The sequence below is a fragment of the Nelusetta ayraudi genome, unplaced genomic scaffold (genome assembly GCF_046127955.1).
Source record: "Nelusetta ayraudi isolate G7.1 ecotype Tasmania unplaced genomic scaffold, CSIRO-AGI_Nayr_v1 ptg000048l, whole genome shotgun sequence".
Lineage (NCBI taxonomy): Eukaryota > Metazoa > Chordata > Actinopteri > Tetraodontiformes > Monacanthidae > Nelusetta > Nelusetta ayraudi.
This window is the reverse complement of record NW_027466098.1, coordinates 15,919,195-15,937,358: the sequence shown is the minus strand read 5'-3', so window position 1 is coordinate 15,937,358 and position 18,164 is coordinate 15,919,195. Positions and strand designations below refer to the sequence as shown.

Below are 18,164 nucleotides of genomic sequence, written 5' to 3'. Positions count from 1 at the left end.
CCGCCTCCGTCGTTGGCGCCGCTCTTCAAACGGCGGTGTGAAAAGGTGCCGTCACTCGATCCTTTATAGAAGTTGTGGACGGGCTGAAAGAAAAAGAAAAACGCCCCGTTGAAGTTTCGGCGCCTCGTCACCTTCCTCCGTTTTAGCATCAAAGTGCGGAGGGGAAAAAACAGCGTCCTAGCAGCCTTAGCATAGCGTAGCTTAAATCTCCCTAATTAGGATTAAAGTGATGAGAGCGGAGACAGATTGTTAAAAGAATGAGGCTGAGCGGAGTGGAGGGGATTACAGGACAGATTGTTTTTCTTCTTCTTCTTCCTCTCCTCCATCAGTCCGCTGTGCTGGATGTTTTTTTTTTTTTTTTTTTTGTCCCCTCCTCCCCCTCTTGCTTTGCTAGGATGTGTTTCCCCCAGCAAGGGTGACCTGACTCTGCTCCCTCATTCATGTGTGTAATGAAGGCCTGTGTGTGAATAATCCCATTAGGTGCTCAGATTAAAACCTGAGCTGATATTTGAGACCGCGCCCGGCGACGTTTTTTTTTTATTTATTTTTTTTTTTTTTTATTATTATTATTCAAATTGAAGAGCTCTCTCCCCGCCAGCCCTGGGAGGAAGGACTTTTTTGGTAGCAGCGTTTCGATGGCGGCTGTATTTTGGGAGGTCTCCACTCGTCGTAATTAAAGGAGATACGGCGGCTTCTTCGCTGCAGCCAATTTTGTCCTTTTTTTTTTCTCCTTCCCACCGCTGCTGCACAGACATTTATCATTCCCACTAACAAGCAGTTCTAATTGAGTGTAATGGTTTTAAGTCGGCCGCTTTAGAGCAATGATTAGGGAATCATTTGCTGCTTATGTGGAACTGCGGTTTATTTTATTTTTGCATTAAAGAGATAGCCGAGCTTTTTCAGGCGTGCTGGTTTTTTTCACATCGCCGCTCTGCCAACGCCGTTGAGTCGCTGGTCGGAATTCCGCCGTCTTGACTTCTGCCAGCCTTCCGGATAAATGCCGGGGACAGCTGCTTTTCATCTACGTGAATCGTAAAACGCTGAGAAAGACCCACAGTTACGGGGTCGCGGTGCATTTGGACCAGGAGCAGCTCGGGGAAGAAGAGATTGTATATCGATTTTGTCGGCCACATATCATAAATTCCTGATTAGAGCAAAACGAAATAAATCCCGAGCTGGCTAAATGCGTATCGCAGCAAAGGAAAAAAGATGTAAGGACGTAAAGATGAAGAATTATTGTTCCTATATGTTTCACTTAAAGCCCCCGATGTAATTGATTTGCTTCCCTGAGTGAGACGCCGAACGCGCTTATCAGATATTTCCTCCGGTGGTGGTTGGCGGGGGAGGGGAGGGGAGGGTGTAGCGGAACCTTACGAGACGTGTTGCGGTGTTCCGTGATCATTCGATTACGGCGAGTCGCACCACGAGTGGCAATAAATCAGTCGGGCAGAAACGATAGCCGGCTCGCTAAATCTTGGCTGTATCTACTTGGAGGGCGCCAACGGCTGGTTGCAGCCCAAGATGAGAGCTAGCGGTTAGCGCCTCGTCAAAATAAATCCCTGCGTTTTTGTCCACCCCTTTCCCACACACACACACACACACACACACACACACACTGTTTGTTTAGTAGACAGTGTAACTCTTTGTTGTCCTGTTCTTCTTCTCCTCCTTCTGTTGAGGATTCACGGTGCGCTCTTGAAGTTAAAAGTGCCTCCGCTCGGCAGGATTGGACAAGCGCTACCTGTGCGCCTGTCGCCTTTGATCAGCTTTCAGATAAAGGTGTCTCCTCTCTGTCTGCCAGAAGAGGCTTGATGGCTTGTTTTTCTTCTCCCCAGCCGTCTTTTTAAGTCAAGATGCTAATTTAAGTGAGCTCACTTCATTTACAGTACACAGCCATTTTTGCTAGCGGTTAGCTTTGATTGTCTTCCCAGTTGGGTCGTCCAAATGTTTTTGTTGTTGTTTGTTGTTTTTTCACAGTGAAGCTCAGCTCCTGATTATTAAAATGCCTGTAATAATCCATTTTGTGTGTGTGTGTGTGTGTGTGTGTGTGTGTGTAACTGCTTGTCGCTGTGGCTTTAGCTCCAGATTAGCGGCTAATCTGTGACACAACTAGGAGTAATTTCCTCTCTGTTCTCCTGAATACCTGAGCTTCTGCCTCTGACCGAACAGTAATGTGCCGTGTTTATTAACTTGTTGCGCGATACTCATCTGCCGCGCCGCCGTTTCACCTCGTTAGGAGCCACGCCGCCGGTGGAGCTGCGCTGCTGCCCGGGCGCGGCTCCGGCTCGCTGTGGTTGAACGCTTGAACGCCAGAAGTGCCGCCTCTCAGAAGTGATTTGGCACTCGGAGTCTTTCAAACTGAGCTGTTTTTGCATGATTTATTCACACCGCACTGCACTTCTGATTTTTCTTTTTCTTCCTTTGAAACAGTGCTGACTGTTGCGCTGCTTTTTTTTTTTGTTTCATATCTGCATGCGACTGGTAATGAGTTCCTTGCCAAGCGGGTGGTAAGGACTCTGTGTGTGTGTGTGTGTGTGTGTGTGTGTATTGGGGTCGTCCTGCCTGTGCGCCGTCCTGTGGGCTCCTTCCTTTTCCCTTTGCTTTTCCATCCTTGCCTCCCTTACTTCATCTTTCCTTTAAAAAAAAAAATAAAAAAAAAAAGCCTCTGCACAACCTGCACAAATGCACCTCCTCCTCCCACCAGAGCACTGACACACTCCCTTCCATCTGTCTTTTCCTACCCAGAATACCCTCAGAACCCTCCATCCAAGGAACCCAACCTACAGGAGCAGCACAATGCGGGCGCCGCCATCGGGGGCGCCGTCGGGGGCGTTGTCCTGTTGAGCGTGGCCGCCGTGCTGCTGGTGGTGTTCCTGCGCCGCCGCCAGCACACCTTCAAAGGCGACTACAGCACCAAGAAGCACGTGTTCGGCAACGGCTACAGCAAAGCCGGCGGCCTCTCCGCCCACCCGCCCGTCCCCAAGAACCTGCAGTACCCGGACGACTCGGACGACGAGAAGAAGCCGGCCCAGATCGGCGGCACCGGCGGCTTCGAGGCGAGCGAGCGCGACTTCGACGGCGAGCAGGAGGACCTGAAGAGGCCCTACTTCACCGTGGACGAGGGCGAGAGCCGCGAGTACGACGAGCGGACTCTGGCCTTCCAGTACGACCCGGAGCAGGAGATCGCCGACGACATGATCTCCCAAACCGACGGCTCGGTCATTTCCAAGAAGGAGTGGTACGTGTAGGGGGCGCCGGCGAGCCGACGAGCGAGCGACCGACCGAGATGACCGACCGACCGACCGATCGACCAACCCGAGATGACCGACCGACCGACCGATCAACCGACCGACACGGTCGACGCCCCCCCCCCCACACACCACCAACCAGCCGACCCTCCTTCTCGTCTCCCAACGGCCATTCCACCGCACCCTTTCACCTCCATCACGACCCCGCCCCCTTCCTGACCCCACCCCTCCCCCCACCAGTTAGACCGCAACCCCCCACCTCCCTCCCCGCCTCCACGTGAGACCCCATCCGACTAAAGCGAATTAGAAAAGTCAAGTGTCTGTTCCAAGTGCGTGTAGAGTCGAGACGACACCAGTGGTACCAGTTGTGTCATGTGATCGGGTGAAATGGGGGCAAACAGTGTGAAACTACGGTATGTAGACGGCCTCGTCGTTGAAAAAGCAGGGGAGGTGATTGATTTTTTTTTTTTATCAGTACTAGTGTAATATTTTTTGTGATGATTTTCTTCCATGTTATAATGTATTAAATGTGTAAAAAAAAAAAAAAAAAAAAAAAAAAAAAGAGCAAGAGAGAGAGAGAGAGAGACTGCAGGTTGAGGTTTCGCTGAGCATATTTGTGAAAGTCCTACACTGGATGTGCAGTTTGTTTGTTTTTTTTAATCGTTAATTCTTTTTCACCGCATTGCCGTTTTTTAATGTCTTTTTAAAAATATTTTTCTTATTTGTTTTCTTTTTGTTTTTTAAAAAAAAAGTGACCAGAGAAGTTTGAGCGTGATTAGGGATTACAGGTGGAATTAATTATACATGTTTGTACTTTTTGTGGTCAAATGTTTCAGAGGGAGAAAGAAAGAAAAAAAAGATTCTGTATCTTTTTTTTTTTTTCTTTTTTTAAAACCTTCCAGTTTCTCGCCGGGGGGTTTGCATCGATTAGAAACAGACAAAAAAAAAAAAGATTCATTTTTGTATATGTGCAGCATCAAAAGCAGATGTTTTTACTGTTTTCCAAAGACACACCTTAGCATTCAGTTCCCGCCCCGTGTTTGTATGCTGGATCAGTCTGTTTACCGAAAGAAAGCCCCGCCCCCGATCCTCCACCACACCATAAAAAGTCATGTGGACGTGACGATCACAGATTTAATAGTTTGCTTGTGGTTTTTGTTTAGTTTTTTAGCTTAAATAAATAAATAAATAAATAAATAAATATATTAGTTTCCACATCTGCGCAATCTCAATCACGTCCAGACGTTTCGGCACGGAATCCTCAAAGTTGCACTCGACTCGAACAGGTCGGCCTGAAACGCTCAAACGTACCACTTTGACGTCTTACTTTGTGTTGATGTGTGTCATGAGTTTTTTGTTGTAAAGCCACTTTTTATCCAACGGATGTCAGAGATTCTGAAAAAAAAACAAAACAAACAAACAAAAAGAATGGGGGGGGGCGGGGGGGATTTCCCCCCACTTTGGTGACTGTCTGACCTCAGACGTTTGTGATGATGAACTGAGAATTTGGCCGACGGCCTCGCGAGGAGTCGTCCGTGGACAGAGGGGACTCGGATTGCGGGCGGGGGTCCTTTTGTTTTTGTTTCGCTCTGCAAAGGAGAGATTTTTAACCAGTAAAGGGAATAATGGTGGTGATCGCGCTAGAGTTTTATGAGTCACCTGCTGCTCTCATCCTGTTTTTGTTTTTTAATTTTTTTTTTATTTCTTCCATCTCTTTATTTCTCTCAAGTCTTAAAACCAACACAAGTGTCTTTCTCGCTGATTTGTATTTTTTTTCGTAATTATTTTCCCTGACGCGAATGTTTGTCTCGCTCTCTGGCGTCCTCGAGGTGCCGATAGGGGAAACACTGACCTGGCTCAAAGCGTTGCACGCAAACAGTATCTGTTTTTTTCCTTGTCGTTTGTTGAGGTTTTTTTTTTTCAACTTGATGTCAACACCATCAAGGCCAGTAGATGCTCCCGTAGCACGGCAGTTCAACAGTTTTTCCTTGCGAGCGTCGAGGTATTGCGCTATGAGGGCGTGAAAAAAAGAAACAACACGAGAATTCTCAGCACGAAATCAGCAGTAAAAGGCGTAAAAACCTGGCGGGTGACCCGGCCAGCGCCGAATAATATAAATACTATGATAATCTTTATTTTATGCATGGTTTTTTCGTGTGTCGGGGTACGTGGCTACTTCCTCTGTGTTCGCCCTCCCGCCCCTCGCAGCTCAGTGAGACGACGGAGGTGGGGGGAGGGGCCACCGCGGGCGGACGGGCGCTCTAAAACTATACAATATACTTCAAGAAGAAAAGCATTAGCATCTCTTTCCAAAGTGCGAAAGTCGGGCGGGGACGCGTCCGCGAGCATGTCGATCACGAGCAAGTCTCTGGTTTTGCTTTGATTATTTCCAACTCAAACTCAAACATTAGCAAAGGAGGGGGAAATTGCGCGTTCACTGGAGTTTCCCCTTTTCGTTTCAGCACTGATAGTTGGATTTTCTTCGTTCACGTCAAATTGAGGGTGGAATAATAAAAAAAAGAAAAAAAGAAGAAGAAGCGTGCTCACCACTTTGAGAAAAGGTGGTTTTCCGGTCTGGGCCTCCTGATGACACGCTCCTCTCTGCAGTCGGCTAGCGTTACCGTAGCTTGCAGCACAATATATACAGTGTCAAACAGCCGAAACAGCATGTTTTCACCGTCTACTCTTGCATTCAGTGCCTATAAAAGTCAGGAGGAGGACGCCAGGTGTTCCCAACAGTTGCTGCTCCATCGTTCAAGATATTTGTGCCGATGAATAACAAAAAGAAGCATCTTAGAATTACGAACTGGACTGCAGACCTTTTTAACGATTCACGCTATTGTTTGTTTGTTTGTTTGTTTGTTTGTTTGTTTGTTTGTTTTTTTATCGTAGTGGAATTTTAACAGCATTTCAGCTCGGTGGGGCTGCGCTAACACTCGGCCTTCGCTCCTCTGATGAACCGATTTCATTTGAAGCCACGTTCATCGACAGTCGCAAGTGTCTGTTGCTAAACAGTGATGAGTCCTGAACAAGTCTGACGTTTTTGTTTTTTTGTTTTGTTTGTTTTATTCGGACTCTCCGAAGCACAATTGAAAGTCAAAATCAAATTTTAAAGAAAAAGGAAAAAAAAAAAAAGATCAATTCTGCCCAATTTTAAAGCACAAGCCAACAGGTTTTTATTTCATTTCAATTATTTTTTTTCCCCTTCATCGATCGTTTAAATGAGAAAGAAAAAATAATAAATAAAACTGCCACACTTTGCTTCTCAGACGTGTCGGGGAGAAAAAGAGAATCAAATTTTCAATTTCCTCATCCTGTATTCTGGTAGATGTAAACATTGTCTTCGCGTGTGTCGGGGTGTTTATGAGTTTCTATTTTGTAATACTGACTGTAACTCCATTCCATCCTAATACGCCGCTTCATTTTTTGAGTCTGTTCGACATTCCACTGTAAATACTGTACATAGGGTTGAGATTAGAGTCTGGATTTATTTAGGGACAACTGCGTAGGGACTGTTCATGTACAATATACCTATTTTGACTGCAAAAATTAGCCTCTCTGACGTTGGATAGATCAAGTTGATGCATAGCTTATTTCCAAAGTCCCACCTCTAAGAAAAGCCCCCTCCCCCTCCCGGTGCGTTTTTAATATGCCACTAGCGGCTTCACTGTCATACAAAAGGGGTGACGCATACAGTATGTCAAGTTGATGTTGTTGAGAGAAAAATCTAAAAGAGAGAAACGTGTCTGTATGCAGCCATGTGAATGTATATTTCTGAGGGTGTTACAAATATGGAAAAAAAAAAAAATCTTGTTCAATTGTGATGACCCAGTGAAGTAACTTGTATTTGTTTTAAGCATTAAATGAGTTCAATAGTCAAAAAAACCCCACTGGATTAATGTGTGCTATCTCACTGAATGTTGTTTTTTTTTTTGTTGTTGTTGTTTTTACAAACTACAGCACATTTCTCTCCGCTGTGTATTGATCTGGTTAATTGCAGCTATTCTCCCCCGACCCCCTCACCCGAGTTACTCCCACGGCGACACGTTCATAGTCTGGATGCAGTCGCATGTCACATTTACCGCATCCTGTTAGCCCCCAGTGTAACAGCGTCTCTCTGCAGACAAACAACCCCGCGCTTCCAACGACCTTCGACACCGACTGGACGATATTCGAACCCTGATGCCGTGCCGAGCGTGTAGCATTCCCGGGCACACGGCCATTAGGCAGCGCATCTGCCGATATTGCCCCCCCCCCAACCCCCACCCTCCCGCTGCCTCTCCAGTGTGCAGAATTAGAAGGCTGGAGGCGGCCGCGGCGCTAATGCGCGGCGACTCTCTCTGCATGCGGCCCCTAATTTCCATAGCTAAGCAAGAAACAGAACGTGACGGTGAAAACCAAAGCAAGTCAATCAAAAATGTTTTGGTTCCCTTCTAAAAGGCTTTTGTTTTGTCAGCCGGCACAACATTATAATAAAGAGCGCCGGAATGTTGCACAACGCGACGCTCACTCTCGCGTCTAGTTGCCGTTTCTCTCCCCCCCCCCCGTAATTGGAGCGCAGCAACGCCCGCGCAGCCGTCCAGTCCAGCAGTCCAGCGCCTAATGAAGCGGCGGCGGCCATGAGAGAGGTCCAGTGTGGAGCCAGACAGATCTGTCTCAGACTGCAAGACTCAAGTGCAGACATCTGCACCGCAAACATTAAGAGCAGCCCAGAGTTTGCAGCTGTTGCCATCCATTTGCTAAAAGAGCCCTTTGTAGCCCGAGGGGGCTTTGATGGCACGGAGGCTTTTAACATGCACGGCCATCCAGCTTTGTCTGCCGAGCCGCCAGTGGAATCCCACAACATTTGCTCTATCAAAGTACTCTTAGGATGAAATAGTGGTGGGGATTTTCGTTGCGAGCGCCGGTCCCCTGGGGGAAGTTGAGTTTGTTAAATGCCCCGCCGGTGGAGTCGCTCCTGCTGGCAAATTTGAAAATGGTCCGGCCATCGCTGCCGTCGTTTTTGGCTCCTACTGTCATGTAGCCACTAATAAAAAAAAGTCTAAGAGTGTCTTGAAATTGAAGGTGGAGAGTACATTCAAAGCGCTCACATGTACAATCACAGTGGGCGGCTCCACGTCGAGATCCTCGGGGCGGTCGTGCACTGCGACGGCGTCTTTCAGCTTGGGTTGGCTCGGACAAATCGATCATCAGATCAAATGAATGCGCTGTTTGTAGACGGCCCGAGCGATTCCGAGGGATTCGTGGGTCTGCATCCAGATGTGAAAGCGAAGAAAGCCAAAGGCCGATCACTTTGAGTTACACTGACTATCCCTTCTTCTTGCCAAGCATTGTGAGAGACTTCACAACGATTCTTTCCACTCTGCTGTCCAGTAGGGCGGCGACAGCCTCATTTAGAAACCCCCTCGTATCAGTCCGTGTCAAGTAAATTCCACCCAAAGGCTAATTATTACTATTCTTATTTTTACAAGCGATGCCTGATCTGCTGTACATACATTAGCCTGACAGAGCCGTCACGGCCCAGTGACTCGTCCACCATCAACTCCAACTCTCCTTGTTGGCTCTGTTGAAGGAAGTCCATATTTACACATCCACCTATTGCAGATATCCATCCAGGAAACGCCTGTAGAGCAACATTGCCAAAGAAGAAGAAGCCCTCTCAGAAATACCAGGAAAGGCGATGGGTCAGATTTCTTGATTTGCCTCCTATCCGTGCGAGTCGCAGCGTTGCTGCTCTGCGGCAGGTTGCGGTGCGACGTTTAAGCACCATCCGTCCCAGAGTAAAGTGCCTTTAGTGCCCACTCCCTCCTCTAATAGGGGAAAGTTGCCCACTGCTGATATAAAAAAAAAAAGAAACAGCCGACATTGCAGCATTTATAAGCCTGCGGTAGCTTTATTGTCTCCGCCCGGTTACCCCATCCCTTCTCTTCAAAGCACTCCGACCAGCTGAAAGTGACCTGGGTGAAAGCTTGCAACAATTACCTGAGACAGTTAGTACCACGCCGGAGCAGGTTTCAACACTACACTACTACTTAACACATTAAGCACTAGCAGTAGTGTTCGTTCCGCCCTTGAGCGCAAACACTCCCTTGGCACTCCCGCACTCCCAGGGTACAGTTGGTACAGAGGTTTAGTGGCTCATGCAAATGGGTAAAAAATGGACAAGTGCAGTAGCGGGAACATTTTGCTGCAGTGGACTGAGGAGGAAGTAACTCTGAACCACTGTATCAACGAACGAAACCAGTGAACAAAGTGACAGTCGGGATCTCTGGAAATTTAAGAGACATTGTTGCTCTGGGATTGAGCGATCCGCTCAAAACCTCCGATTTGAAATCCCTCCTTCCCCCCAGTCTGAAGGGCCTTCAAGTGGCAGATCTATGGTGATTCACAGAGAGATGTTTTTTCGTTTGTTTTTTTTTTCCTCAGGGCGATTTCAAAATTCCAACTAACAACGATCTTCCAGGGAGCCAGAGGCCTGTCATTTTGTGCTGCGCCTAAAACAATAACGCAGATTGCAGATTATGCACATTATCTCAGTCGGTGGCTGTGGTGAGTGTGTGTGTGCGCGCGTGTGTGTGTGTGTGCTCGCAAATCACTGTCTATTGTGTGAAGCTGGTTGGCGGCTCATTCGCGGCTCTTTCCGAAGAGAAAAGCTTTGCCCTCATCCCGACTGAACAAAGCGGAGATTTGCTTCATCTTTGATTCAGTGCCACCGTGGCTACTGTATCAGAATCTATACGAACCCTCGTTAAAATCCACTTGGTTTCATCTTCCTCAGTTGTAACTTGTAGAAGATGGCAGCGATTCGGCAAATGATCAATTTCCATTTTTTGTAGACACTTATGTGTGTGTGTGAGGATTTGCAGATGCATGTCAAACCAACCACTATTCTCATTCATTGTTGGATTCTTCCAAACATATAAATGTATTTATAAATATAAACACTTTTCTATGACTCCAACTTCCCTTCATGCGGCTGCTTTTTTTCTCAGGTCGAATGCGATAATTAAAGGAGAAGCAGGTTTGTTGTCTTTGTTCGAGCTTGCGCTTGAGGTGTCGCTCTCTCGCTGCTGTTTTATCTTCGCTTCCAATTTGAGTTATCGTCACCTCCCTTCTTCCCAGCCATCATTTTGACTCGCGCTGTGTCGCCTCTGCTGTGTAGCCTCAACTTTTCTACTGGCAGAGACGGTCCACACATTTTAACTAAGGCGCCTTTGCTGGAAAAAAGCATACGACACGGTCGAGCCAAGAGTCTCATTGGGAACTCATAGTAGGCGATCCATAAGATGCCCAATCACTTCTGAGCCCTAAAGTACGCTACACTTGGCCAGGGCGAGGCGTTAGAATGTAGCGCCGTGTTTTCTGCGTCGCTCTCCATCTTGCTCCTGCGCCCCTGTTGCGGCAGTTTTCGCTTTAATTGTGAAAGCATGTCGGAACTACTGGCAGATGTTATTTAGCGATCTATAAATACAAGTTTCATCCATTGGCTGATTGGCTGCTAATGCCATGCAAGTCTATGGGGTCAAAAGTCAACTTTGTCCGAGAGACATGGGGCCACTTGCAGGTTCATCGGGATCCCTCAAGACACAGCCACGTTAAATTTGGGGCTTCTAGCCCATGAGGAACCCCGAAACCCTAACCCTAATTCCAGCAGTAACCCTAACCCTAACCCTAATTCCAGCCTTATCGCTAACCCTAATGCCATGCAAGTCTATGGGGTCAAAAGTCAACTTTGTCCTAGAGACATGGGACCACTTGCAGGTTCATCGGGATCCCTCAAGACACAGCCACGTCAAATTTGGGGCTTCTAGCCCATGAGGAACCCCGAAACCCTAACCCTAATTCCAGCAGTAACCCTAAGCCTAACCCTAATTCCAGCCTTATCGCTAACCCTAATGCCATGCAAGTCTATGGGGTCAAAAGTCAACTTTGTCCTAGAGACATGGGACCACTTGCAGGTTCATCGGGATCCCTCAAGACACAGCCACGTCAAATTTGGGGCTTCTAGCCCATGAGGAACCCCGAAACCCTAACCCTAATTCCAGCAGTAACCCTAAGCCTAACCCTAATTCCAGCCTTATTGCTAACCCTAATGCCATGCAAGTCTGTGGGGTCAAAATTCAACTTTGTCCTAGAGACATGGGACCACTTGCAGGTTCATCGGGATCCCTCAAGACACAGCCACGTCAAATTTGGGGCTTCTAGCCCCAAAAACTTTCTTCCTCCAAGGTGGGGCGTGACAGAGAAAGTTTGAGAACCACTGGTCTAAAGTCACATGGTTGTTTTCGCTTTTATTAATTATTTTAACGCTAACCTCCACCCCTTCAACAGCTAGCTTTCTTTGTTCACACTTAAACAAAAAGCTGTTGTCAACGAGTCGGTCACAGCCGCTGATGCAGACACCTGGCTGAGGTTTTATTCTCTCTCTGTGCTCTGAGCGGATGAAATATGAGCCATCCATCTGGTCCTTTTTTTTTTTGTAATTATTTATTTATTTATTTTTACAATTTGTAAATACAGCTGTGTTCCGCTGGCACGCTGCTCACGCGTGTGCGCACGCACAGGAAGTTGCAAAGCAGTCAAACGGGCAGGAACTCGTGCCAGGCCGTCTCCTGTGCCGACCTTGAGGAGATGCCTTTCGCTCTTGGCCTCCGCGTGTTTATGGGAGCGATATTACAGCGCATTTCCAGTCCCACGTGGTTGCGAACTGACCTTCTGGTGTGTTCCAGCACCTCTGTTGTGCCACCGAGGATTTGCTTCACCTTCAACTTCTCCTCCTTCCTCTGTGCACACCGTGGACTTGACAAGAAGCGAAGCAGTTCAGCCTTTGAAGCAGTAGTCTACATGCTAAACTGTGCTCCGCGTAATTTCCCCCCGTCATAAAATAAAACACTCCACATGCTTTCTGAATGTGGAGTGAGGAGAAAAAAAAGAGGTAAAGCATTTCTGGGAAGTTCACTGACAGACTAATATCAGCCTTGCAATTGTTCTCTCCATTTTCAAAAATATCAAACGAACCACACAAAATGAAAGTGTCAAAATTCCCTCAGTGTGGAAAACATGACTTGGTGAGAACCAAAGATTTCATTTTTTGTGTGATGATAGGTCTTTCTTGCATTAAAAAACCCCTCTGATTTAAACTCTTTAACATCTTTTGAAAGAGCAGCTTGGCAGTGAGTGCGGTGGTCGCAACACACTTGTTTGATTTAATTTGATGGACTCACAGCAGGAAGGTTGTGAGTTAGAGTCCCACTCAGGGTTCTCCTGGCATATGTGTGGGTTCTCTCCCAATCCAAAGGCGTCCACATTGGGATCATTAGCCACTCTGGGTTGAGAACGTGGATGGTTGTTTGTCCCTCTGTGTTGCCCCTTTGATGAATTGGTGACTTGTCCCAAGTGTGACCCCGCCTTCACCCCAAGACAGCTTTGACAGCCCCCACCCACAACCACCACCACCACCACCACCAAGCCCAGGCTGCATGACAAGCAGTGACGGTGGAACATCCTCCGCTCTAAGTAAAGAGTTGTGTCGGTGTTGCCTTATTTGCTCTCAGTGGCGTGCATGCGAGCGCTCATTAGAGACGTGTTGAATGTAATCGGTAGTGAAGATGATGCATGATGCATGTGTTCCACCGTCAATTATGGAGCACCTATTAAACAGGCCCAGATAACTGCACGTTGCAAAGCCGTGGGCGACATCACTCTTTAATGGCCGTCTGTAGAGTTTAGGGCGGAGCCAAAACTGACACATTTCCCAGTCTCTCGTTGCAATTCTTTTATGGGATGCAAATTATGCCGAAATCAGCTTTGAAGCCCCGAATCTTAAGCTCGCCAGCTTTCACTGAGCGCTCGCCGCCTGGCGGGAAAGTTGTTTGTGCAGAGAACAACGCAGACAGGCTTTCATTTGACCACAAAGGAGTCATACTTTAGTTTGACCCGCTGCGACATTATGGAAATTATAGCCGTTCAGTTCTTTAAAGGTTTTTTTTTTCTTTTTTCTCAGGCTTCAGATAACATGTCCGGCTCAAATGGTCTCATTTGATGTACTGGTCAGTGTTGATAATTTGCAGACTGAGACGCAACAAAGGATGCGAAGAACAAGTCATTATTTTCATACAAACGAGCGAATACAAAAATCAAATGGCCGTCCAGATGAAAGACCACAAGGTTCCATTTTGGTTTTTTTTTGTTTTTATCTGTTCACCTGCATGAAACCAAAAACCGAACGGCTCCAAAAACGCGCAACGGCGACGTTTGCACGAAGCCTTTGCTGTTATTATGCAGATAACTTTTTGAAAAAAAAAAAGCAAATTATTGTTGCTGTAACTTGTTTTCTAATTTGTTTTCCTCCGTGCCCCAAAAATATTTTCTGACATTGTTTGCCTTTGTCGAACGGGAAAGACACGTCTCACAAGTAACACGATCGATTGGGCACGCAGTTTACACCCCTGTGATAGACGGCGGCGAGTCGATTCTATTTCCAGAGGATGTGAAATTGTAATGAATTGGCAATTATTTGGATTAACCCAGGATCAACCTGCTGAAACTATTATTGCCTATTATTTTGTAAATGAGACGGCTCATAAACAAACTGCACGGACCCCATGAATAAATTTGGCGGAATTATAAGGGATGTCTGCAGTGGCTGCCGAGGAGACACACACACACACACACACACACACACACACACACACACACACACACACACACACACACACACACACACACACAGGCACGTACACACTCTCACACTGCAGCCCTGCTTTCACGCCCTCCAAATTTCAGAGGCAGTCATGGCATGAGCAGCTCTGCTATCCAGCTGCGTATTAGCGTTCCCCAATTAAACTCAGCCATCCCAGAGCAGAACGAAAGGCCTAAACCCTCTGGTGAAAAAGTGCTGACAACCCTCATCCACAAAGTCCTGCTGGGAATACTGTGTCCCTGTGACCATTTACCCAGCGTCAAAGAACTCTCTGTGTGTGTGTGTGTGTGTGTGTGTGTGTGTGTGTGTGTGTGTGTAATTCAGAGAGCGAGAGAGTATCTGTGTGTGCACCCTTCACGTCTTTGTTGACCGAGCCTGGGTGACCTCGGACACACTGTATCCTCTGAATTACAGTGCGGCCACACGTCATGTGATTCAACAGAGGGAGTGTTTATTATGGGGAAATTTGTGGTGTTTGCGCTGCGTGATTAAGACAAAAAAAAAAAAAAAAAAAAAAACAGCGCAGGAAATCAAAGGCCGAGTTGCCGTGATTTGCAAGTTGACATTTTCTTTGATTTAGCGTGCGACGCTCGACTTCCTAGCCGGCCGGAATTACGACCGCTCGGAATGTAAATCCCCAAAGTATCGGGATAATAAAACAGATCTCTTGTCAGACCGTTCCGAAGTTCTCTGCACAGTCCCCGGCAGCTGGGCGTGGCAGAGATATATCAAGGGCTCACTGGCACCTTTTATCTATTTCTTTTGGATTAAGCACGTGTTTCCCCTTATTGGAAAAAAATGAAGCATTCAAATCAGTTAATCAGCAACACAACAGCATCTTGTGTTTCTTCGCTGCCGTGCTTAATTGGTACTTTGCTCTTTAAATTGATCATTTGTTGTTTATTTTTTTATTATCATAAGTGGGAGCAACATCGACAAGCATCAACACGTGCCGAACTGGCTGCAGCCGGTGTTCGTTTCACTGTGCCATAAAAGGAGTTGTTGCCCTAATGTCGGCTTCCAGCTGTCACCCACAGGCGATCCGCACTGTAGCATTCCCAGTTCCACCAGGACGCTCGGGAAAGCTTATTGGCTGCTCGCGTCAACAGACCGTTCCGCAACGGGAAAACCGGCCGAGCGGGCCCGGACACATTAGCGGAGACGGCAGTTTGCGACAACCATTAAGGCTCCTTCCCTCCAGGGGGCGACGGGAGCGCGAGGGCCCGACCTCGCTGCACAACGGCCGCTCCCTCCGGGGATCACTGGCAGATCAACAGCGGCCGACACAGCACGACTGCGACCGCCGCTGACATTGTGCTCACCTTCCCCCGGGAAGAGGCGGGAGAGGAGGAGGAGGAGGAGGAGGAGGAAGATCGGACTGCGGTGGCATCATCGGAACAACAGCTGGGCTGCTGCTGCTGCTGCTGCTGCTGCATGTGGGTCGGAGCTGGAGGCACTATGTAAATCGGGGGGTTCCATCAAAGAAGAAGGGCAGCTGTGCCGAGTGGTGGCAGCGAGACATTCTCGCCTCTGCTCCGCCAACAGGAGGTCGACCAAGGTCAGAGGAGCAGAACTTCAAAGGCTGGTCGGCCACAGCCATCGTGATCCCACCAAAAGGCAGGAAAGCGCAGCGGGGGTTCAAGTCCCTCTCGTACAGTGCCCATTTTTCCACCTCTGCGCGGATGACCTGGCCCGCCAGATGAAGGGCGTCCGGAATTCTTTTGGACTCGCCGTGAAGAGCCACTGGAAAATGTTTGGTGAAAAAACCAGAACCCACAAGTTTATTGTGCAAAACAGTCCAAACAGACCAACCCAGACATCTCCCACCTCGTCGCTGTGCACCGTGATGTTTATCAGAACAATCCAACATAAGCGGCCCAGAAATCAAAGGAAGCATCGTCCACCAAGGAAAACCTTCAGTGACGCTTCATGTTTTCATCTTTTTGAAGGGAAAATCGCCTTTGAGTTCTGAACAAGTCGCCACTATTGCAGCACCCACTCTAATCTCTTCAGCGGCAGCAGTTGTTGTTTACAACTTAAAAGTATCCGCTGCTTCTTCTGCGAGGGTTTATTAGCAACTGCCTCGCGCACCTTTATGTACTTTCTGCCTCCTTTAAGTACAGGAAGCTAATGAACTTCAAGGACCAACAGAAAACACAGCCTACTGGAGGTATTTATTAATTTATCTATTTATTTTGACCAATCTGGCGGCCAGCTAAGGCGTCGCCGCCGCTGTGCCATGTTGCCTTGCAAGGATCGTCGCAATCGTTTTCAAGCAATGTGCTGAAATGAAAACGCCTCGGCCTTCCGGACGCGAAGCCACACCTGCCAGCAGAGCGGCTGAGCCTCTCCGGTCCTCGTTCGCAGTGATTCATCGGCCGCCGCTACCGCTAAAGTTCCGCCCGTCTGACAAATGGAGTAGATTAAGAATCCCACTGTCTCCGGGCCCTCGTCCCTCCCCGCCCTTCTCCATTGACTCTCACAGCTTTATCAGCGTACATTAGTGTCAGTGCCAGTCTACATTTGGACCAAGCGAGGAGGCAGCCCATCAGCACATACAGCCATGTCTGTCGGAGCGCCCAGCCAACGACCCTTTTGTCAGAAACAATCCTCGTCAGCCCGAGCCACCAAGGAGGCGGCGGCCCGGGCCCAGCGGAGGCGGAGCTCTCGCCGTCCTCCACTCCGTTAGGCCAGCTGAAACCCTTTAGACTTTTCTCGTGCGGACGTTTGCATGTGATCAGTCTCGGGGTGGTCATTAAAATAAAAATATTAAAGCGGAATAATTACACATGAGGATGTGTGAGGCTGGATGGATGGAATTAAGACGGTAAACAAGCCCCTTGATTAAAATGCACATGATGCCATTAGCACTTGACACGTGTTCTCTCTTGTTGTGTTTACCGGATACAAAAAATTACGACTCGGCTGACAGGGTTTCACACCGCGGTCTGAGAAGGGTGAGAGCGTGTCACAGAAAATGAGATAAGTTGATTAAAAGAGCTGAATTTTAATGATTTTTTTTTTCCACCCTCAAATGGGGGGAACGAATAAGGTGCTCCGAGGCAACAGGACCTGATTTTATGCTAGGAGGGACACTCACACACACACACACACACCCACATAGAGAGACATACCAGCAGGTACGAGCTGTGGCAGCTGACTTAACGAATCAATTATCTCTGGGAGTCAGGGGTCATCAGAGAATATTTAATTGAGTCCAGAGTTCTACATTTTGCACCAATTTCTAAGTAACTCTGGGAGGCCTGGCGGGCTTTGACCCGTCCCCCCCCACCCCCACTCCCCGCCCAACACTCTTTTAAAAGGTTCACTTTGACTGTGAACAAGAAATGAACCTCCTAATCACCTGCAAAATGCAAATCTCTGCACCGGCTGGCCATCGACGGGATTACAGCCGCCACCCTAGGTTTTTTTTGTTTTTTTTTTCCCTCTCTTTTTTTTCTTCTTGCGGCTTCATCTTGGAGGAGCTCATCCGTGCAACGGTGCAAACAAACCCAAACGATCCTCGCAGCGCGGCACAGCACAGCCAGTCGGGACTAATTTCCCTCAAGTCTCATGGCTGGTTGCCATGACAAGTCACAAGCAATTAGTTCCCTCGCAGGCCTTTGTTTCCTCCGGCAGCAGCCTTCAGTGGCTCCTCTCCCACCAGACGTGCGGTCAGTCAGCGCCGCGTTTGTTTCTTCACCTCGTACCGGATCTTTCGCCGAAGGTCGCGTCGCGCTATAAAAGAGATTCGGTATTTAATGAGGCACCCGGCCGCCGAGATTCACGGGAAGGCCGGTGATTCAGAGTTTTCCAGATGTGTCTGACGTGATGAAGTGGCGGGCTTGACGCAATAACAGCTGGGGCTGGTTCCAGCCCCTGGTGACCCGGCGCAGGGTGAGCGGTGGCAGATGATGGATGGATGGAAGGATGGATGGTGGGTTTGTCCTCAGAGACGTGTCATCCCTCAGCTTTGGGGAAACAGAGAGGCAGCACAACTTCAAACAGAAGCACTAGGATGTAGATGAAACCTCTGCAAGGGCAGCGCAGTTCAATAAACGTCTCGCCGAAACAGTAGAGATGCTGAAATTCTTCAAAAAACACAAAACACGTGGTTGGGTTTTTTTGGTTTGGTCAGAATAGATGACGAACAAAAAGTGTTTTTTTTTTTGCGACCACTGTTAAATCCAAAGTGTGTTTGAAAGGCTGAAACG

The 18,164-nt window shown here is 48.0% G+C and overlaps 1 protein-coding gene across 4 annotated transcripts in view; it reads left to right on the top strand.

Annotated features, from left to right (window-relative positions):
• nectin1b (nectin cell adhesion molecule 1b) overlaps positions 1-18,164 on the top strand; it is a 150,369-nt gene that overhangs the window by 77,399 nt on the left and 54,806 nt on the right. The window contains exon 6 of one of the 4 annotated variants that reach the window (XM_076036695.1): positions 2,746-4,641. The exons of the other annotated variants lie outside the window; for them this stretch is intronic. Coding sequence (XP_075892810.1) covers positions 2,746-3,248 — 503 coding nt within the window. The 3' untranslated portion in view covers positions 3,249-4,641. Of the gene's footprint in view, positions 1-2,745; positions 4,642-18,164 lie in introns of those variants that run through there. 4 annotated transcript variants of the gene reach the window in all.